Here is a 23,581-nt window from a genome sequence, read left to right as displayed (position 1 = left end):
GGATATAAATAAACGGCCGCAAAGCTCGTTTCCTGCACCTTTCGATTCGCTGAATGCGCGGGCATGCATCGCAGTGAGGAGAGTCATTATGCGTTTATCGTTGCAACTGCACGCGGTGCATCGAACTGCTGAAAGAGAAATTTCATCCTGGAGCGCGGAAACACAACGCGTCATTTAGGCTTCGTTTCTTTTTCCCTTTTCTTAGAAGAAAACAGATGTGACGCGCGCGTACACTTTTTTTTTAATTTAGATTATTCTAAAAATAATCCGTATTTCCGCTCGCTGCCGATTGTTTTATTTCCAAATTACGGTCACTTTCAGCTCTAATTGTTGGCAATTACAAGCTACTTTACTCGAGAAATTATAATCCTTAAAATTCTCTAAGAAAATAAAATAAATAGATATTATGTATAATTACATTTCGGAAATAAAGGGATTAAAAAACAAATAAATTCCTGCTCATCCTTCGACGAGATAAGGAATCGAAGGGAGAGGTATTTGACTGAGGGGGAATTTAACCACCGATGCTTCTCCACGCGTTCCAAGGATCAATATTGCTCGACGCTTTCGATCTTACGCTCCTCTGTTACGGTCGACGTGGCAATTAATCTTCGAAGATAACGCCGCCTTATATTTTCACACCCGGATATCGCGTGTCGCGATAAGATCGACGCTCATTTCGATCATTCGCACGGTTTTTTGCCCCCTTCTCCCTTTCCCCCGCTGGCTCCTTCTTTTTCCCTCTAACGAGTTCGCGAGAGCACAGACAAGGTTTGGAAGAAAAAAGCGGTGGGAGGACGAGGAAGGGATGAGAAGAAGAAGGAAGGAAAGAGGAGGAGGAGGAGGAGGGGGAGGGGGAGAGGTGGATACGCGTTGCCGAACTCGCGAGCGAATTCTTCTCACGGTTCGCGCGAGAGCGCGCCGTTTCGTCGGCACGCGTGGGCGGACCGGCGAATAACGCCGGTCTTGTATTTTTAAACCCTCGCAGGGGCATCTCGGAGACGCGAGCGGCCCTCCTCTCTCCCCCCCCCCCCCGACCCCTCGCGCTCGGAGAGGAATCGCCGGGTCACTTCTGCCCTCGCGGCGAGCGGGAGCCGCGTACCTTTCTCTTTTTACTTCCTCTTTAACCGGCGTGCAACACACCCGGGCGAAAACGGTCTCACGGTCCCCTATGGATCGCGGGAGATCAGGGGGAGGGGGCCGGAGGGAGAGATAGGGGATCCGTCGAATGAATTATCGAGGCTTTCGGAGCGGGATGGTCGACCTGAGCGAGCGGCAAGGAATACGGCCAGGATCGAAAGGGGGAGAGAGGGGGAAGAACACTGGATATTATGGCCGTTGTGTTGTCGTTGGTTGGGTAATCGAAGAAGATTCGGAACGGATTCGAGAGTCGGATCATCGACTGGACTGGTCCCCCCTTCGCGGGAATTAAAGAACTCATCCGTGGGGGGAATGTGTATATATGCGGAGGCGATTAACTTTTCGATGAGAACCGAAATAAGCTCCATTCGTTTGCATTTGCTTATCGCATGTACGACTTTAGGGATACTGATTTATCTGATATTTTTCTGTTATTGTACGCTTACATCAAGCCACTTTATAGTGCGTAAGCATTATAAAAATTCAGTTATCGTCTTAAACAACATTAGTCTCGCAATTTACGCAGATATTTTTGCATGTGCGAAATTTAAATGATAATTAGAATCAAAAATATTCCTTTATATTCCCCTTATTTTCTGAATAATTATCTAAGAAATATTTCTAAGAATTATTTTAATAATTGCATAAAAAAAGTGAGATAAATATATACATATATTAATTAAATGCAAGTTAACCAATATAAAACAGAATTACTCTCACGACCTAATTTACGATGTTTTATTGAGATTATAACGTGATCTCGTTATCTTGCGATTTTCCTTAAAATACTCATCTGGAATCTATAATTTTACGTCTCATCAATCGCGTTTCCACGCGTCAGCTTTCCTCGGTTGAAGCGTCGGTGGTTAATGGCAGAGAGAGTATAAGATGCTATTACTATTCGCATGATCAGTGTGAGTGACGTAATTCACTTTGAAATACGCTTAATAGAAAGAGTTACATTCCGCATCGACGAGAGATAAGTAGAGTTTCCGTACACGTTATAATTTCGCAGTTGATGTGTAATGCGGACAGAAAGCGGGATACATGAAAACAAAAAGGAACGAGGTTGCGGAATCCGAGATTAAAGGAAAGTGAAATTTCGAAGGAGCGACCGTATCTCTTCTCTCTCTCTCTCTCTCTCTCTCTCTCTCTATCTATCTATCTCGTTCTTTTTTGAAGGCTCAGACTATTGCGATTGTATGTACAAATTTTGACAAGCACCTTCCAATTCTGAGACTCCGTCAAAACTGCCGACCAACCGTCAATGCACCGTGTAAACTAATAGCATCAACGAGCTGTCATTAGCAGCTGTTACGACCGACAGAGAATAACGTTGTAATCTTCTGTGAAATTCAGCGGCAGCGGGTTCAAAGATCTTTCGCAGCATCGGCCCGATTGGTCGTGTTCATGCAACACGCGTATCGCAATGATCGGGCAAACGACTTCGTGCAGAAACGCAGACGGTAGTTCGCTTATTCCGAGAAACGCGACTACCGATTACAATGCAAATGTATCAATAAAACGCTCTTAAAATCGTACAAGGTATGCCGATTTCGCATAATGTCATTATTCTCTTCAATAACAATAACACCCGAGTGCGTATTTCATATCTGAAGAATAAAACATGGTACGAGAAGAAGATATAATGGATTCCATTTTTTTCCCAGACAATATACATATGTACACAAATCATGTTCGCTCTACTTATTTGCAATGGCTCCTCGAAAACTTAAAATGCGAAAAACAATTCTTACCTCGTCGAGAGCCATGGACAGAGCGCCAGAGATGGCGAGACCCTGACGATCCTTGAGGTCGCCCTTGATGGCGGTGAGGTAGCCGATGGTCAAGTTGAGCGGCTGGCCCGCGGTTTTATTGCCCCCCGACCAGAGATTCTTATGAGAGGGCGCCTGGTGGCACTGGACCGGCGGAGACGCCGGTGACTCCGCCGGCGGCTCCAGAGCCTGACTCAGGACCAGGGGGCTGCTGGCCAGTAGCAGCAGTACCAGGAGGGCGCGTGGACGCGGCCGCGACAGCGGATGCGATGGACGATGACGCTCTTGCTGCTGCTTGCGGTCGCGCTCCCGATGAAGCTGCTGCTGGCGCGGATGCTGGCGACGGGGAGACCTGCGGCGGCTCGGCTGTGCTGGCGGGCCGGGGCGCATGGCCGCCGCCGCCACCGGTCAGCAGCGCCTCCCACCCGCTTACCTGGGGATCAAAAAAATATTCGTTTTCCCTTAAAAAACTGTGAATGCGAAGAAACGTGTCGCGTAAGCGGTGTAAAAAAATAACCCAGCAAACAGTTATAAAAACAAATAACAGTTATATAACTGTTACATGTTATGCAACAGTTACATAACATGTAACAGTTATATTGTTGAGTGGGAAATTACAACTAACAATTGTATAAATGTTATTTGGTGTTTGCTGGCAAGATTAATGTTTAAGCATAAATTGATAGCGATTAGAAATTGATCTCAATTAAATAATCATTCTACGTGATTTACGTAAACATTAATCGAATAAATTAATATTCGTCAAACTAATATCTCATTTATTGAAATCATTTAGGGTAGGTTAAGTATGCTACGATAATGATAAATTAATTATCGATAATAAAATATTAAACAAAAAAATTAATTTAACAGAATCTGTTGTGAAAATTTGCTATCCATCATATAAATAGCCACATATAAAAAGGCAAACTTGATCTGCTTGAAAAACCCGATTAAGTATTCGGAAATGTTGTCTGTATTTCAGATCTCTTGATTATAATTCGCATCGACCTTATATCGCGAAAATATACGTATCATATATAAGGATATGTAGCATTACAATTTCCGCGGTTACAATCGCAATCGCGAAACCGGTTGTAGTTGGTGTGTGTGCTATAGTTGTAACAATAATATATATATATATATATATATATATATATATATATATATATATATATATATCTTTCTGCTTCAATGCATTTATCGCGAGGTCACATTTATTCACGTGAATCATCGTATCATGCCATCTGTTATGTGCTCAACTAATAATAGATACTTTTCAAATAATATTAACCGCGCGAAATATCGAACTGATTTACACTGTGCACTTTTCACAGTCATTTTTACGTTTAGTATGTATCATCTTCATTCACATCGAAAGACAATCTGTCGTAAAGAAAATTTATATCGCATAAACCGGATGTCGCGAGGAGTCCCGAGGGAATTTTATATCAGTAGCATCATTGTTGCAGTACGCAAGTGAGAAAAACGTATTGCGATCACGTGCGTAAAATGACCGCGACTTCCTTTCCACTGTCTCGTAAATCAATCAAATTTATTTCCTCGGTCAATGAAAATAGCGAACTGAGAATTATCACACTTGTTAGCGAGATTCTTTATACACTTATGAATGACTTTGTCAATTCATATCTCACAATATCGAGACTTTTTTCTAATTTAAAAAAAATTCTACAATTTACGTAAAATAATTTAAGACGGCGTATATAAGACGTAAATTGTTTTAATTACACGAGTTATTCACGCTAGCAAAGATTTTATGGTATGATTTAATTTGGTAACAAAAATTTCAAAAGAAAAAATACATATTAATACAATATTATAAATACAATATTATCTATAACTTTCAAGATTTATACTGTAACGATGACCGATAAGAAAATATCTGTTGAATGCGTTGACGTAAGGATTGTCAGGAAATTCCGGACGCAAGACTCGATGTCGCCAAACACGATTACGCATCAAATCGTCACGAAACATAAGTGCGAGAGTTGGAACACGTGGCCGTAAAGGAGAGAAGGAGAAAAGAGGAAAAAAGAGAAAGAGACACCTGTTGTGATTACGTAAGTCCTTAGGTCGGACCAGCCTGCAGCGGCTTTAGCAACAATAAAGACGTCCGCCTGTCATGATGCACAATGTCATTCACCAAGAGAGGAAGCGCGCGTGCCTTTCTACTCGCCCGGTTGACGCCGCATCGACTTCCGACTTGCAGAGGCTTTTAATTATCACGGTCGAGGGAGTCACGAAACCCGGATTTATTTGACGCCCGGTCGTGAGTTAACAAAAGGGACACTGAAGGGACGTACAGGTGTCACGCCACACTACTCCATACTTAACTCGACGTGATCCGCTATTACGTCATCACTCATATGTTACACCTGCGTACGGTAGGCCATGTATACTCGCACGTTGTCTGAATGACGTATAAACAGGTACCTATCGATTACATTTCGCCCGATGCACTTTCGCGCTGCCATCATACTCTTTTACGGGAAAAAAAGCGATCGAAAATAACTAGACTTTGTATTTAAAAGCTGCATTTTGCATCTTTACTTCTCGTTTCTTTTAACAAAGCGAGTTTAACGTGAATTATGAGAAAAAAATCGCGGAGACAAATTCAATTGTTTTTATAATTTGCGCTTCCTACTTCAAATAACATGCTGATATTGACAGTTATAGCTATTTTTGAGTATTTTGTGATGCATGTTCACAATTTGACTGATAAATACATTATATTATTGCGATTTACATTCCTCATTGCAAATTAGAAAAAATTTATATTTTATCTTATATATAAAAAAATAATACATTTTTTATTATATATGTATTTATCGATTTCTATAAATAACTGTAATAATTTTCAACATGTAATTTTACTCCTTATCGATTTATTATTTTTAATAATAGTTACCGTATTTTTAATAGTAGTTGCAAATAGTATATTAAAACGTAAATTAAGACATATAAAAAAAGAAGCAGTCATATTTTTCTTTTGAAGAATTCGAGAAAACGACGTAAGAAAATACATGATCGTCGCAAAAAATCCGCGCAAATAAAACGTGTTAATATGTAGTGATTTGTTTAATATATTGTTGGTTATAATATAATTAGAATGCTTAGAGTATGTACCACCTGCGTATGTATGCGTATCTGATTTACCGTGCAAAGAATATCACGTGATAGAAAGGAAATCTCTTGTAAACGGTCAAGCGGTCGTATGAATAATTCAAAATTATTATATCTTTTAAAATCCCTTTTAAAATTCCAATTTTATCTTTTAATCAAATTTAATTTTTTTGCGCAAATTTTGTATAAAATGTGATGGATATTGTAATAAGTATTACAGGAAATTTGTCAAACAAAAACAAATTGTAATAATCCTTCTGTAAGTTGAAAAATTTACATAGAAAAGATAAAAATTTTGATTCGAGGAAAAAAAAAGAAAAGAAAATATTTACGGGCAACGCGATTAATATCCATGATCGGACGGATGTCTAAAAATATCACACCTATGTTTGTTGAGCAGAGAGATCATATATCTTGAACGATTTCATCCAAAAACCACATAGATTATACATATTTGTTTTATCACGATAATATCGATAACTAATGTGTGTTTCGTGTATTATGTTCTAAAAATAGCAATGGAATATTATGTAATCTTTACAAGACAAAACGAAAGTCGCCTCTGTTCGTTTTTGCTTATCATTTGAAAATAAGATTAAAACTTAGATATTTTCTAACACAATTTTTTCGTGTTAAAAATTTTCTTATCATATTTTTCTTATTAAACCGACAAACATTTTTAGATATTTTTATCGATATCACAATTATTTTGATATTTGTACTATAAACTTCTTTGTAAAAAAAAAAACTTTCTTACTGAAAACTCTTTTATCTAAAAACTTTATGATTTCACAATTCCATCGTATTTGAAAAATTCACCATTTTGAAAAATTCAAATATATGCTAATTATAAGTTAACTTGAAATATTATAATCATAAAATAATAAAATAATCAAAAGTAAAAAATTAAAACAATGTCAGCTTGATATCAAAGTGTTTCCTGAATTAATTTTTTTATTGCTACTAAAATATTTTGAGATCCAAATTTATTATTTACAAAATAAGTTTCAGAAATAATCGAAAATACTTCGGCCGCATCACAAGAACTATGTTAATACGATTAATTGTTCGATTTTATTACACTGTTTTTCAAATTGCTATCGAGACATATCAATACTACATTATTGTTCTATTGTTGTATGATTCCCTTCCTTTTTTTACTCCATTTTTGTTTATCCTCTGTTGCTCTTTCATTCATACACTCGTGAAAATACAAATTAAGAATACAATGATCGCGTGAAACTTTAACACTTGATGCATATATTATCTCATATTGCGACGAAAGAAAAATATGATTACATAATACTACGATTTGCTCGAGATTGGAATTCGCGATAACCGAAAATTAATCACATTCGCGCTGCCTAACAATCTTTGTTCATGCGAAATCATCGTTTGAAATCTTAACTCTTATTACGAATAGTTTTTAGTACTTACATCAGTTTCAGTACTTGATTATATCACTGTCATGCTTCGAGAAATAATTGACGATTCATGGAACGCCACGTGCCGTTACCTTTCCATACGAGTCTCGCCCTATGACTGACTATAATCCCGCCAAATGTAAACACAATAGCGTGTTGTACGTCGCAAAATTCATAACAAGTGTGTGTATGCCTCGGGCTATTACCTTCGCATACCAGTCTCGCCGTACGAATGTAAACAAACCCGAATCGAATGTAAACAATAGCGCGTTATACACAAAATTCTCAATAAGCGCTTTTCGCAAGATTTATAATAAGCGTTATGTAAAATACACACGTTGAATGAAAGATAATAATTATTATTTATGAGCAATTAAAGATTATCAGATAATGCGAGTTTTTCATTTTCGCATTTTTAATAATACACCTAGCAGTATTAGATTAAAATCGGCGATATGTTTTCAAGAATTTCTTAATTATTAATGAAATATCGCGAATGTAAAACGAATTGACTCGAGCGTCATTATGTTTAATTATTAAATTAATAAATATAACTGTTATTGACTGATAATAAATATGACTGTTATTGACTTGTATTCTAATATTTATCAGTTGTGTTGTTTACAAACTTGATCTTTATTCAACGATTTGTAGAAACACACGTATTTTATGTGATTTATTCGATTGAAATCAATCGCGCAAATCCTCAATCGCAATAAAAAAATAAATTTCACAGCGAGTATTATATAAAATGCTGCTAATAGGCATATTTTGATGATTAAAGTATTTTTGCGAATGAGTGTCGTATGAATGCTATAAAAAGCAACAAAAAATAAAAAAAGGGGAAGATGACAATGTAATCACAGATGAGCAATTTAAAATTAATCTGTTATATTATTTGTTTGTAAAATTAATTGTTCGTTTATATTTTCACATTACTGATATATTTTACATTATTGTGTGACGATATATATTTCCTTCTTTCTTTATTAATAAATTTTTGAGTGATATATTTTGAAAATAATTATTTCAGGAAAAGTTTAAATGCTAAAATCAAAAGTGTAATTAATATTTTTATATTCTTTATATAGCAAGAATTAGCATAGTGATATGTTTCTATATTAAACGATAGACAATAAATTTATTGACGTATCTCAAAAATTAAATAATTTAAGAAATATTTTAATACCAATAAAAAAATGAAAGCAGAAAAATTAATCGTATTAATATAGTAGTTTTGTAGATATATATGATGTCTTTTATAAACTAATTTTATAAACTTATTTTGCAAGCGATAAATTCAGAATTAAGATATTAATTCAGAAGTGAATTTGACTAAGAGTTAATATTGTTAACTTCTTTTTTTATTATGTAATAATAGTTCCCGTGTTAGTATATCTGTAAAATCTATAAAAATTTAAATTATTAATATTTATTTTTGTATATCATAGGAGCAATAAATTCGAGACTACGATAATAAATTAGTGATAAATTAATTTTGCCAAAATTGATTTTGAGGTGACTGGAAATGCCAGATTAATGTACATTGTGACATATCACATGATTTTTAATGTTAGCATATTGTAGTAATAAAGGTTTAACAATGAACAAAACAAGTCATCGTGATAAAGTACTTTGCTATTAATAACGGCTTAAATTAAACAAGTCTTTGTAAAAGACGTAACTGATATACGAAGCAAATATAAGCCGATAAGAAGCTAAAAATAACACTATTTGAGACATACACCATATTGGCGTTCAATGCCGTTACCTTCGTTCGTCAGTTCGGGCTAAATTGTTTCTAAATAATTAAGTAAGACATTTATTACGTAAGTTAAATGAATCATAAAACTTGCAAACACATTCACGTATACTTTATCATGCAGTTTTATTGATATTATTCATTATAGAATAAAAATATTATTTTATTATGATAGTAAATATATAATTATTTGATAAGTATAATTATTATAAGTTTCCAAACAAGTAAGCTGTGTATTTATGTAATCTCCACTTTTAATAAATTACATTTTCAATATAAAAAATAATAATTTTGTGTTTGTAATTACTTATAATAACAATATTTTTTGTTTATAGTTAAAGTTACAAAAAATGTATTTTATAAAAATATCTATCATTCAACTTTAAGATAAAAAAATCACTGATATCTTGATTCAGAATCATTTGTAATTGAATCGTACATAAATTATGCTAAGAATAACTTAACAATACAATCTTGTCAATTTTAAAATATCGAATCTATCATGTTTTTTAGAATTAAAATAAAAAATACATAGAATTGTAGGAATAAGGAAAATTTCCCCTTCGAGAAAAATGGTCGAGAGAATCGGTCATTTTCCTTGATTTGGAAACTTAGCTTTGATTGAAAAAGATCTGAGTAAAGGTCACAAAAATAATATTTTATTTGTCGCAAGAATTATTTCGAAGAACAAGAGATATATTACAAAAAATATATTACAAGTACTTTATAGCACATCAATGTTTAAAAGCTTATATTGATTATCATTGTTTGGATTTTTCAGAATTGTTTGTAATAATTTGTCTTTTGTTTATAGCGACGCTATTTTTCGTTAATTGCATAAATATACTGTAATTTTTAAAGTTCAATTACAAGCGAAAACAGTTTTTACAAATAAATGATTCCGATTATCAATAATAAAGATATATAATAAAGATATCATGATTTTTAAAAGATTGTAGATTGACAATTATTTTTTCAAAATGCTGTAATTGTTTAGGACTTCGATTACAAATAAAATCACTGTTATAAACAATTATAAATAAAATAACTATCATTTCTCGTATCAAAAATTTAATTTCTTACAAGAGAGTGCTAAATCCATATAGCTATAGACTATTATTATTATATATATTATAGATTCAAAGTAAATTGTAATGCCAATTAAAAAGCAAACACACAAAACAAATGAAATTTATATAACACATTTATATCAAAAAGTATTTCAAACAATCAGAGAATTCTAAAGATATATATAAAAGATATCTATGTCTTTGAATATCTTTGAATAAATATTCGTACAAAAGATCCATATTTTCCATTATTAATTGTGTTTCATATATTTTTTCTCATTGCATCATTTAAAATAGTTATTAATCGAAGAATCTTCTCTTAATCTAATTCATTTTTCAAAATTTCGAAAAAAAGAATCAAAATTTAAGAATCTTTTTACATTATGTTTTATTCCCTTTTAATATAATCAGCTAAAATTTTATCATATTTTAGTTGTTAAAATCACACATGTGTAACATGGTCAACAATATTGGAATTAAATTTTTCTAATATCTCGATCGATTCATTAAAAAAACTTTTTCTTCTGATAAATCTGAACAATAATCTTAAAAATACATCTCTTATTATCTATGATAGTATATATACTATATGTTATCTATTATAGTATTATCTCGTAGATGACAAAACGTTCTTATTTTCTTTCGCAATATTTGTTTCCATTAGAGTGAAATAGACATGGAAAATCGTGAAGAAGACGCAACGCGTCCGGCGTACGTTTACGCAATCCCGGGTCAATACTCGCGATGCATATCGTTTAGTTAAACAGTGATAAATCTGCTCTTTCTCCCTGAAATTCTCTTCTGTTGAACCGTAAATGTGTCCAAACGTGCTTAACTGAAAATGCTGAGTTAATCCTGATTATATATAGCGATTGATCTAAAACATTCGATGATATCTCTTGAATTTTGTAACACGATTTGTGACAGAGAAGGAAATAAAAAATGAGAGAGGACATTTTATACAATAATAATAGATCTAACGGAATAAATTATTTTTGCTATTTGTATTATATCCTTATTATTTGTGTTTGTAAACGTACCATTTAACGGGCATCGACAAAGTGTGCAATCTCGAAATACATTCGGGCTTCTAACGATATGTTTTGTACACGTGATATGCATAAACATACGTGCTAATGTCGCGGTGTGGATTGTGTTACAAAGCAGTAATTGTAGGACGATACGTGAATACATGTAGTACAAGAGATGCGCGCAAGTGAATCTTGTTATTATCACGATTACTCTTCGGTGTGCTTTGTGTCGATATAATATTTCACGTTACTGCAAACGTACACGGGCGTGGCACTAATTGGTCACGACGTGATACCTTGGACAAATCCCTCACTTATCTTACCATCGATTACACTGATTCGCACGCGTTGCAATCAACGAAATGATTCATCAAAATGAATACGAATAATATTACATTACGTCTGCTTCTTATATCATATTATGTGAAAATGGTTGAGCAGATTTTCATAAAATTTAAAGAATTTTTTAAACTTTAAGATTTGAGATTTTTGATGAAATATACTTAAAAAAATATATATATATTAGCAAGTTAGAAAAATTACACTGCATTTATATTTTTTATCGCTTGCATATAATTTTTCTTTCATATAAAATAATATACTTTAATGTTTAAAAAATTAAAGAACTTGCATTTGAACATTTTAAGATTGATTAATATAATTACAAATATTTAAATGAATATTTATATTTTTACTTGTATATCGATAATTTCTATGTAAGTTTTAAAAGAGAGCATTGGGAAAAAACTGAAGTTATTATTTACTTGTTTTGTAGCTGTAATATTTCTATAAATCTAATTATATCTCCTTAGTTTATGAACGAAATTTAAAAAAGTTCCTAAATAATTCAAAGATTATTGTCTCTAATAATTAACTTATGATTTAATCTTTAAGAAGATTGTATATTAATTTATCATTCTGTATATTAATTCATCTATTTTGTTCCATTATCGCTTTACACATGAATTTTTTCGATTCTTTTTTTTCACTTTTTTCCTATATTAATAATATTTATATTTAATAATTATATCTATCCATCCATATCTATCCATATAATAATTATATCCATCTATGTATTTATCATCATGTGACGCGTTTTGATTTCTTTTTACTCAATATTAATTTCTACTGCTAGATACGTACGATAGTTTTAGTTGTTTTTCCACACATTCCAAGTTGAAATCCAATAATCATAAAATTACACATATTGCGTATATATTAGCAAATGAATATATGCGGTGAAAATTACATTTAGCCTAAAGGGATACGCGTATCCAGTATAAAAGCGGCGACAACGCATGTAAATTACGCGCGAGATACTTACGACTTTGTTTCAACAGGTCACTTTAATTAGAGAGCTTTGGAGCAATATTAATATTAATATCTCGCCTTGGTGTGTACACGCCTACGGCATTAATTAGTGACTTTGCGTTTCGTATTAATTTATCGTGCCGCTTAATAACACGTGCTCTACCTTGCGCATGTACTCGATTCCTTGCCACATCTTAATTTAAATTGTAATTTTAACCACGTTAATTGCTAGATGTGTAACATAGCGTGTGATGTATCCAATGCTAATTCACTTTAGTATTTCTTATATTCAATCTGCAATCATTCGTTTATCATCATCGTCTCACTAATAAAAAAGATTGCCGTATCTAATTTTGTTAGAAAAATTTTTTTATATATAATGTAAATAAAATAATTTTTCAAAATAATTTTAATCAAGATCTGACATATCTTGCTGCTTGAAATATTATGATTTTTTAACATTATCTATTTAAAACTAAATCTAAAATGTCTAGTACTTTTTACAAGGATTCAATATGTCTAAACGTAGTATACGTTTTACTATCGTCTCAAGAAGATGTTGCTGGAATGTAAGACACATACGCATAAAAAAAGTATTAGTAGTTATTGCCATTTCCTTTACATGTCTATGCTTTCGTCGGCTTTTTAATGAGCGTCTAATGATAGAAACAGTGTCAATGTACTTAACGGCTTATTGAGAGAAGCGATCAAAGGCGGACAACATGGAACGTCATAAAAAAACGCAGTCAACGAACGAACGCTGTTTGCAAGTACAATATAGGATTAATCAATTATCGTACGAATATGCATTAAGCTCTCTTTTACATATGAGAGATTAGCATATATAACAATATATGTCGTCTTCATCTAAATGCTATATTTACTACAATTTATCTGTTACTGTCAGTTACTAAATCAATTATTAATTGCTTCCATGTGAAAGAAGAATTTAAATCTGTTTCGTTTCACGTACACAATGCTGGACGCATAGAAAAATTTAAGCAAAAAGAATCGTATTGCGAAAACATATAATTAAAATATATACATTAAAATTCAAGTTTAATGATGTCGAGATATTATAGGCTTCTATATTTCGGCAATAAATCAACGAAATCTCTGTGATTACTTTTATCAAAATGTGTCAACGATTTGGCAAGTGAAATTCAATCTAAAATTTATGTTCTCAGGAGATAGTTGGCGGATTTCCAATAGAAACAGAGCAACCGCAATCGCGTATGTTTGCTTTATCTCACTTATAACGTAATTGAGCGTATACATGCGATCCACTTGTATGAACTTCGGAATATTCGCACGAATTTTAACCGTACACATGTTTGAATGTTCGCTCTCTTTGGCAGAATTCCATGATTTTTGTGATACAACAACCAGGAATTATTCACTGCGTAATAATGATGTTTACATGATCATTGTAGCTGTCTATTATTACAAATAGATGATAAACGAAGTAAAATAATTGAGAAATATATTAGTAATTATCAAGTAATTCTAATATTCTGTTAAAACACATAAATTCAAATTATGAATTACGTTATAGCAAAGCAAATGATGGAATGCAATTATGTATAAAGAACTACTCTGCATAAATACATAATAATAATAAAAGTGTATATTTATCGCGAATATAATGATTTTATAAATTATATTTTAAGCATGAAAAAACTTTCACTCATACTAATTTAATAATATCGTCGAATAATTAATCATGCAATTTTGGAACATACATTTCGCATTTAGCACCAATATGCAATAATAATTTCTAATTAAAAAATTGTTAGCAAATAATAAATAATCATTCGAAAGATTCACTCTGCTTATTTACTTTATTCAATTTGGAAAGCTAATATAAACTTGCTTTCTAAATTTTTTTTAAATAACTATTTTTTCTAGATGTACGCGAATAAAAAATGTCAAACATGTGCACATAATGTACAATTAAATGACGTATAGAAATTTAATTTTTTCGAATGTTGGGGGGCTTTAAGTATCATATATGAGTTTTTTCGCTATCTCGCTATTTCGCTAATCTCCGTAATTTGTCTTATTGCTGTCAAGCTCTTCAACATAGCCGTACAAAACGTATGTACAATTATCATATGAAAACACGAGAGTGCATATGCGCAGTTACACCGAACTGCATACATGTGAATATTACGCGTTCCCTTCTCTCTAGTGCATATTCAAAGTATCTTTGATATGTATGGCAAAAGTAGTGATATTCTTTTTTCGCCTTGTATGATATTTTAGTTTATTGCCATGAATAATTTATAAATAACGGCACAAAAGCACATACATTATTTATGCCAAGCGTGAGAGAACATTTTTGTGTAATGTAATAAAAAAAAAAAAAAACGCATTTAAAAATTATAAATACAATTTTTATATCATATATAAATATATATATGATTTTTTGTTGGCAATAAAAGATATTTTACTTATTTTACACATATCCCTCTATATAAAATAGTATTAATTATTCCAATAAAAAAGTATTAACAAAATATTTGTATTCAAAATACAAATAATTTCCATAAGTTAGAATCGAACTTATTTAATTAAAATAATGATTTAAGACCTGTTACGCAATGTTTTATGGTATATTCGTAAACAAAAAATTATTATAATTGTTTTGTAATACATATAACAAAATAATACATTCTGAATAAATAAAATATTTCAAAAAAAAATTAATAAAAAAAAAGACATCTGTATATGTGAACAATATAAACTAAGCTTGTAATTTGTAAAAAGTATCACGTATGAGAATGTATTGCTCGCTGAAATTTATTGAACGTAATATTATTCTTAATTCTTCAAATTAAATATTTACACACGATATCTTACTCAATAATGCAAAAATGTAGTTTATAATTCAATAGGAGGGGGGCATTTACACCTAACGCATAATTTTTTCTATGAAATATACGTAGCTATTGCATCGTATGCAAAGAGGAGATGCATCACGCATGATTTTTTCTATGAAATGTACGTAGCTATTGCATCGTATGCAAAGAGGAGATGCATCATCATGTTGCATTTAGTTCGTCGAAGAGTCGCGCAGAAATCGAGCCGAGCGAGCGAGCATGTTTGTGGTTCCGTGGCGGACGTGTGGATAGAGATAACACATTAAAATAGTACGCCGGCATATACGCGATAACACGTATTTATAATATCTACTGTGAGACGTTCCTCGCGCGCCGATATTAAATAAAGTGCGTTCACAATATGCAGCGATGCCAGGCGGTGGCGCCCATTGTCGACGCTTCTAACAATAAGAAAGATACGACAAAGTTCGGATCAACTGTGTGAATTATCCCACCATTATACGATTGGTTCTGCTACATCAAAATTCATTTTACAATGCAATATTATTTTACAATTATTTATTTACATATATACAGGGTGTGTCATTTTAAGTGATGCAGCTGAATATCTCTTAAAGTAAAAGAGATTGGGAAAAATGTTTCAGACAATAGTTGTATGGTTTCGAGGGAGACATAAGACGGTGCCATTAATTTGATCTTGAAGAGTCAGCTGAAGGTCACGTGAAGATCACCTCCAACTTTTTAAATGGGATACCTTACATGCTTTTGCATATTCTTATAGCTCATCTCGAGAGCTTTCCAAAACACTATAATTAAGTTAGTTTTCATTAAGTACTTTCCGAGTTATAAGGCTTGAAATAATTTCTTAATTTTACATAAACTGTAAAATATCTTGTAAAATATTCATTTTTCGACTATCTTACCTTAATACTTTTATGTACAAAATAATGAGAGAAATCAATTGTTGTAAAGAAAACGCATAGTTATTTTTAAGAAAAAAAATGTAATTGTTAATTGCAAATTACATTTTTTTTTTCGAAACAATTATATGTTTTCTTTACACCAATTGATTCCTCTCATTATTTTGTACATAAAAGTATTAAGGTAAGATAATCAAAAAATGAATATTTTACAAGATATTTTACAGTTTATGTAAAATTAAGAAATGATTTCAAGCCTCATAACTCGGAAAGTACTTAATGAAAACTAACTTAATTATAGTGTTTTGGAAAGCTCTCGAGATGAGCTACAAGAATATGCAAAAGCATATAGGGTGTCCCGTTTACAAAGGTTGGAGGTGACCTACACGTGACTTTCAGCTGACTCTTCAAGGTCAAACTTATGGCAGCGTCTTATGTCCCCCTCGAAACCATACAACTATTGTCTGAAACATTTTTCCCAATTTCTTTTACTTTAAGAGATATTCAGCTGCATCACTTAAAATGACACACCTTATATATATCAATTATATGTATATTCTCGTCTGATTTATGACATAAATATTCTGTCATCTAATTTCTAATAACTTATAAAGCAATGTTTTATATCAATCCTATTTAGTTGAAAAAGATTTATATTGATTAGAAATAGCGTATTGATCAAGCTCTGATTCGAGTGTCTCACGCTTTCGCGGCTACGTGTCATGAATGTGTATAATTGTTGTATTTTTATTCAGTTGTTATTAATAGGCATGATTTGCACAAATCTCGCATTAAATTACTACGTCCAGTATATATACGGACACGATCTGCATATCATGCACATTTCTATTCGTCTGCAGGAACATAAAATTTATATCGCAAATGAATATTACATGAAAACATTTCACAATTAAAAAATACATATCACTCTTTTATTAATATCTCATCTTGCCTTTGTCTTTAATCGCGAGAAATAACATTTGTCATTAATATAATAATTCGAAAAATCTTGAATATCGATATATAAGTTATTGTTAAGCAATATTTAATCGCAAAGTTATATTTTATAAAAATAAAAATTGTTAGAATTATATCATTAAATTATAATTTAAATGTCGATTATAAAGAAAATATAATTTCATGCGTGTATTTGTCTAACGTCTAATAGTGAATAAAATGCAAGCTTACCTAAACAACATCGCAGCGCGATTCAAGAAGAAGATGATCGAAGTTTTGATGTTACGTTGCGAGCATAATGCTGCCAATCTGTACTCTTCACAGTTTCAGCCTGGACGACAAGCCACCTGGAAGATATAATAATGTAAAGCTCGAAGAATAATTAAAGAAACATTACGTATGATAACGGTCGGATAAAGTATATATTACAAAATTGATTACAGCAAAAACATGTAGACAAAAAGTGATAATATGAGAGATGTGTACGTTTTTTATTACGTCATTGACGTAATAAAGCATGTTAATAAGAAGACAAACTTAGGCTTGCATATTTGTTATTTTTGAATCTGTATTTATAAGCTGCGTTATACACATATTTATTACGAGAGATTACACAGAGAATATAATCTTTTTTTATTAAGAGAAATATATTTAAAAAAAATAAATTATTAGAAATTTTAGATATATTTATAATTGAAATATTATTTTCCTAGAAATATATATTTTTATATTAGCTATATACATTTTTAATATTATTTTAACAAAAAAAAAATATTGATTTTTTAGGCTTTTTAATGTATTAAAATTAATGATATATATTGCCAATAATATAGTAAATAATATGGGTTGTAAGGAATGTCGCAGAGAAAATTAAACCTACTGCGATTACGTTTATACAGCTGCGAGAATCAGTCGATCTCAAAAAAAATGTGCGGTTGATGCCGCAGATCGTTACATCTACGATTGTGGCGATCGTCGCGATCCGTTATGATCGATAACCGAGGCACGAAGGGATTTTGCGGTCATGGTGCGTCCGAGACAGCATCGAGGAAATAACGGATGCGTAATCTCGTGAACTCGATTTAAACGACCAGATTAAACACACCTGTTTGGCGCGTGTCGCGTCTATCAACGCCACGATATACCGTTTGGCCACTGTAAATATATAATCAGATGCGTAATTGAAGCGACACTCACGGATTCCTAATCGACGGGCCATTGTGAGCCGGATTAAGTCGGCGCACAGGCAACTTTAAAATTTACATTATACGTAACTTGCATATCAAAACATTCTTCAATAGAGTTTATACTGCTTTGTAATTACATTAAGTGTGATCGTACATGATGATTTTTTCAATAATATTAACACATATTTTGTTTCTGAATTTTAATCAAATTTAAATAAGAAATAAATTGGCAGATTGTATTTCAAATCCTTGAACAGAAATGAAATATTATTCTCTTCAATTAATTTCTTATTAAATAAAATCTTGTTCGGTAAAAAAAAGATAAAATGCTCATTAATATTTCGAAATCTGCAAAGTATAATATATGTGATTTAATTAAATTTTGCTAAGAAAAATTATTTCAACAAAATTTTAACAAAAAATTGTCAAATACGATTATTACTCACGCTTATTAATTATGCGCTTATTATCTGTATAATATAATTTAAATAATTGCATTCGTATTTTCGAGTAACGCCATGAACTGAGTTACAATTTCATTTAAATAATTTATTTTATCCTGAAATTAATGATTTATAAATGATATAAGATAGATATAAGAACTTAAACGATTAAATCTCTGACGACGACAATATGCAGAATCCAATGTTCAATTAAGATTTAGCATTTCTATTGCACTATCAGTTCGAATAAAGCAAGTCGAGCTCAACTTAATTTCGTTATCCGTTTTAAATTATAGTTACATGAATGGAAAATTAAGAAAGTAATTCCAAAAACTAAAAGAAAAAATAAAAATAAAAAAAAAATTATCCTCAAGAGATATTAGAGCAATTGATTTATAATTCCATATTAAGAAATATATTTCTTTTATTATTACTAATCTTTTTTTAAAATCATTATAAAAGAGTATAATGTGGCGAAATGGATTAAAAATATCTGATTTCGATATTCGATTTATAAAAATTAACTTTATATACTTTATATGCATGAACAAGTCGTATATAATATATTATAATAGCGTCTATCGATTATGACATATTCGCCAAAGGAAATATTCCGATGCTTATTTTTGTAGTCATCAATTATATAAAATGTTGGACGCAATTAATTATAAAGAAAAAAAGTATGAAATAAATAAAAAATTATTCACAAAATATTCCATGAATAAATGTTTCCTTATTACATATAACATATTGTATATATGTAAGGCAAAAAATGTAAATTTAATAAAATCTTCCTATCACAAGAATGAAGATATATTCTATATATCTTTTTGTATTTTATCTGTTAATGTTAATTGAGGCAGATTATATAATGTTCTAAAAAAACTTTGCAATTTTTTCTACAATATTTTCTGATTTAATGTAATATACAATATAATGTATATTAAACCAGAAAATATTGTAGAAAAAATTGGTTTTTATTATAACATCATATATATATATATATATATATATATGTTATAATAAAATCTCTGATTTTCTCCCATCAGGCAAAAATAGCATCAAAACATGACTCAATCAAAAAATGCAACCGTAATAATAATTGTATAAAAATTTCAATGAGAACATGAAGAAAACATTACATATATGTAAAGCTTTGCTCCAAAAAATTAGATGATTATTTTGCGTTATCATACCCTGAGAAATCAACATAAAATTCATAAAGAAAATTGCTTCTTAACTACGTGGGAGAGGGCTACGTCAGTTCAAGGTGCAATGAACACAGGAGAGAGATTTCACTATTAGTACACACGGTGCATCGGATAAAAGAGAGGGAGAAAGAGAGAAAGAGAGGAAAAAAGGAGAGAAAGAGGAGGAAAGAAAGGAAAAGAGAGACACAAAACGAAGTCCAGATATAGACTGGTTACAGGTAATAGTTCGGTAGGTGGTAGTGGTAGCGAGCGGTAGGACCGGTAGGTTTGGTTTACTTCGGGTTTGTGTTGCGGCCAGCCGGTTAGCCACTCTTCTTCTTCTTCTTCTTCTTCATCTTCTTCTTCTCCCCACGACTCTTTTTTCCTCATTTTTTTCTTCGCATCGATGTCGCAGCCACCATCATCGTTCTCTTCCTTCTCACAGTCATCTCTCGTCGCCATCTCCTCCTCGTTCATGATCTTCTCCCTCTATCCTTTTTTTCACGGCGCTTCCTTACTCCTGCTTATTTTAACGTCGATAGGGAAGATGCAACAAAGTGCATTCACAAAAATAGCGCCGTGTCAACACATTTGTTGAGTATGTTTGCGCTGACGTTGCCTCGTTTTTCTTTTTTCTTATTTTTTTGTACCTGATATTAGACGTGGTTTTTCGAATTTGTGAACCTTTTCGTGCTCACGGCTCGACAAAGAACGGTGAGAATGGTCGACACGGTCTTTCTCGAAAGTCTCTTTGTTGCTACCGGCGACTTTGACGGAGGCGTGCCTATGTCGACAGGCTACCATTAAGACGAGTAAATATATTTTTGTGCAATCTAGATGCAATGTAATTCCCGGATTGAGTGCAACTTTTTTTTCCGCGGGCCGCATGGCCTGACGATATTACGATAATATATTCATAAAGTTTACTTAACATTATAATTCCCGTACTCGGCAGGCTATCAAACATGAACTCCACACTCTTATTAACATAACCGTTGTTTGAAATTTCATTTATCATTCGATTAAGCCATCCATTTTTAATTAGTAGCTTATTAAAAAATGTAAAAAATATAATTAAAAATTTTACCTCGAAAAAAAAAGAATCATATAATATATTTGTACTCCAGGAACGAATTAATCGCTCGCCGATCGAGAATAAAAGCATTGCCACATGATTCGCGGAGCTTGTCATCGCTCAGCGACACGACACACGTCAAGCAAAAGACAACGGAATGACACGTATCACTGGTGCTCACGTGGCTCGCCGACAATTTCCATACAAATGTCAATTGTGTTATTTCGCGGCCGTTTCGCTGAAGAGTGAATTCTATATTCACGTCGGAATCTCCATCATCAAAGATACATTATCCATTATTATATTACGTGTCATTGCATAATGAGGCGTTTAACGCTTTTTATGGCAGCCGATTCGTAGTTATATGTCGTTATAGAACGCGACGAAGCCGTCGAGTCTCGATCCCCGGAGTGGCTCGACCAATTTCGCAAGTGCTCGGATTCCGCTTGTTGCACTGGCAGACATGCTGGCAGCAACGAGCCTTCACGGTGTTAGTGCGTGTCGGATCGCATGTGTGAAAGGCGAGCGTGCGTGAATGCGTGTGCATCAAGAGTAGGTAGATAGATAGGTAGACGGATAAATAGGTAGGTACGCGTATGCCGCCGATCGCACAACGCGGAATTATAATACATCGAAGTTAGGTATGTCGGTTATGCTGCCCAAGTTATGTGCCAAAAAACTCGCACAGTAGCCAAGATTGGCCGGAAAAGTTCGATAAGTGGAAAAAACCATGGTAAATTTTCCGGGTTTAGCGACTCGGATTTTCCTCCAATGGAATAAATTGGCAAAAATTGTAAAAGTAATTAATACGCGACACTAAAATATATTTTTATGCAAAAAGGAATTTTTAATTTTCAATTAATAAATAATTTTAATTAATAAGTTAATATAGTGTTTAAAAAACGAAACCAATAAAATAATTAAAAGCATTTTTAATTCAAATTGATATGTGAAATACATTTTTCAAACAAAAACTTTGAAGATAAATTTTATACTAATTTTCAATTTAAATTTTTGATAATGAGAAAAATGTAATAGTAATAGAATCAAAAATTTTTATCAATATAAATCTGGTTCGCGTTTACCAATTAAAATTAAAAAACTAATTTATTTTCTACATTATTTCTTAATCTGTTACGTTGATTTTATTTTGGATAAAGCTTAAATCAGTAAATATTTTCTATTTATTTTAACATTTTTAATACAAAAGAGTTCAGTTTTTTATTTTTAGCACTGATTTTTGGATTTTATTCATTATAAAAAGTATGGAATTTTGCCAACCCTAATGATAATACTCTGTAATTTCCTCTAATCCTTATTTGCGTTTAATTTTAATTTTAACGCAGCGTTATAAAGCTGAAGAAAATCTATATTAATCATCATGATTACAATTTTGACACGCTATTAAGATTTATATCGATATAAAAAAATCAATTATACTTCTTGCACCAAGCGCATTTAAATTATTCTCGTATAAATATTATCTTGAATATTATTATCACTGTTCATTCTAAATTTCGCTAAAACCGCAAGACCGCATCGAGGGCTTTTATTTTCCGTACACGATGCCGACGCGTTCGTCGATGCAATCGCATGATCGGTCAAAGAGGCGTTTCGTAACGTTTCATCTCGATAAAAATCCGCGCTGGTGTAACACGACGAAGGGCCCGGGCCCGAGTAGCGCGAGCTCGCGGGGGCCTGAGACTCGTCCATCGCGCGGAAAACTGGTTCTAACGGAGTTTTATACCGAACCGACCAACGGTGGACCAGTTTTGCAGCCGTCAATGAAGCGCACTGTACGTGTCGCGCGAATGTACTGCGTAAAGAAGGGGGGAGGAAGGGGGTCCGGGGCACGCAGCATCCGAGAGGCGAGTGCCAGTCATTGGCCGACCGGCCAATCGCGTCACGTATCGGGAGAAGACGACCGCCGATCATCAGTCGTCGAGTGATTCGCCGTGTATAGTCAGTCAATAGATAAATATATATATATATATATATATCTTTCTCTTCTTCCTATTTCCGTTATTATTTTATTAGATAAATCGTATCTGTCTATTTTAGTCTCTTTGGTTCTTTTTTTTTCCTTTCTTATACGAACTAGGATTATTTTGCATTAGTATTGTTGAGCATTGCCGAAAAAAGGATAATAGGTTCGTCACCATTGATTATTTGCGAATATTATAACAAAGTAATAAAAATAAGGTTTCGCATGCATTGTCAAAAATTCAGAAAAAATATAGATAAATATTCAGAAAAAAATACATTTATATATTATACTTTCTAAACATATTTTCTTTTTATTCTTTTAT

At 32.3% G+C, this 23,581-nt stretch overlaps 1 protein-coding gene and 1 long non-coding RNA gene across 3 annotated transcripts in view; both read right to left on the bottom strand.

The window, feature by feature from the left end:
• Nucleotides 1–23,581, bottom strand: part of LOC145972081 (receptor-type guanylate cyclase Gyc76C) — a 69,038-nt gene that overhangs the window by 35,771 nt on the left and 9,686 nt on the right. The window contains exons 2-3 of one of the 2 annotated variants that reach the window (XM_083100333.1): nucleotides 17,609–17,724; nucleotides 2,898–3,348 (exon numbers count right to left, since the gene is read on the bottom strand). In XM_083100333.1, the coding sequence (XP_082956459.1) occupies nucleotides 2,898–3,305 (408 nt within the window). In that variant the 5' untranslated portion in view covers nucleotides 3,306–3,348; nucleotides 17,609–17,724. Of the gene's footprint in view, nucleotides 1–2,897; nucleotides 3,349–7,496; nucleotides 7,564–17,608; nucleotides 17,725–23,581 lie in introns of those variants that run through there. The other variant, XM_083100334.1, reaches the window with a different exon arrangement.
• LOC145972401 (uncharacterized) lies at nucleotides 19,049–22,115 on the bottom strand. The gene is made up of 2 exons (XR_014439146.1): nucleotides 20,495–22,115; nucleotides 19,049–19,123 (listed from the first exon to the last, which is right to left on the bottom strand). It is a non-coding gene; the product is annotated as an uncharacterized LOC145972401 (long non-coding RNA).

Source organism: Camponotus vicinus, unplaced genomic scaffold (assembly GCF_025532165.1).
Source record: "Camponotus vicinus isolate PSW18456_S1 unplaced genomic scaffold, iyCamVici1.0 SCAF_5, whole genome shotgun sequence".
Taxonomy (NCBI): Eukaryota; Metazoa; Arthropoda; class Insecta; order Hymenoptera; family Formicidae; genus Camponotus; species Camponotus vicinus.
This window is presented reverse-complemented; position numbering and strand designations above follow the sequence as displayed.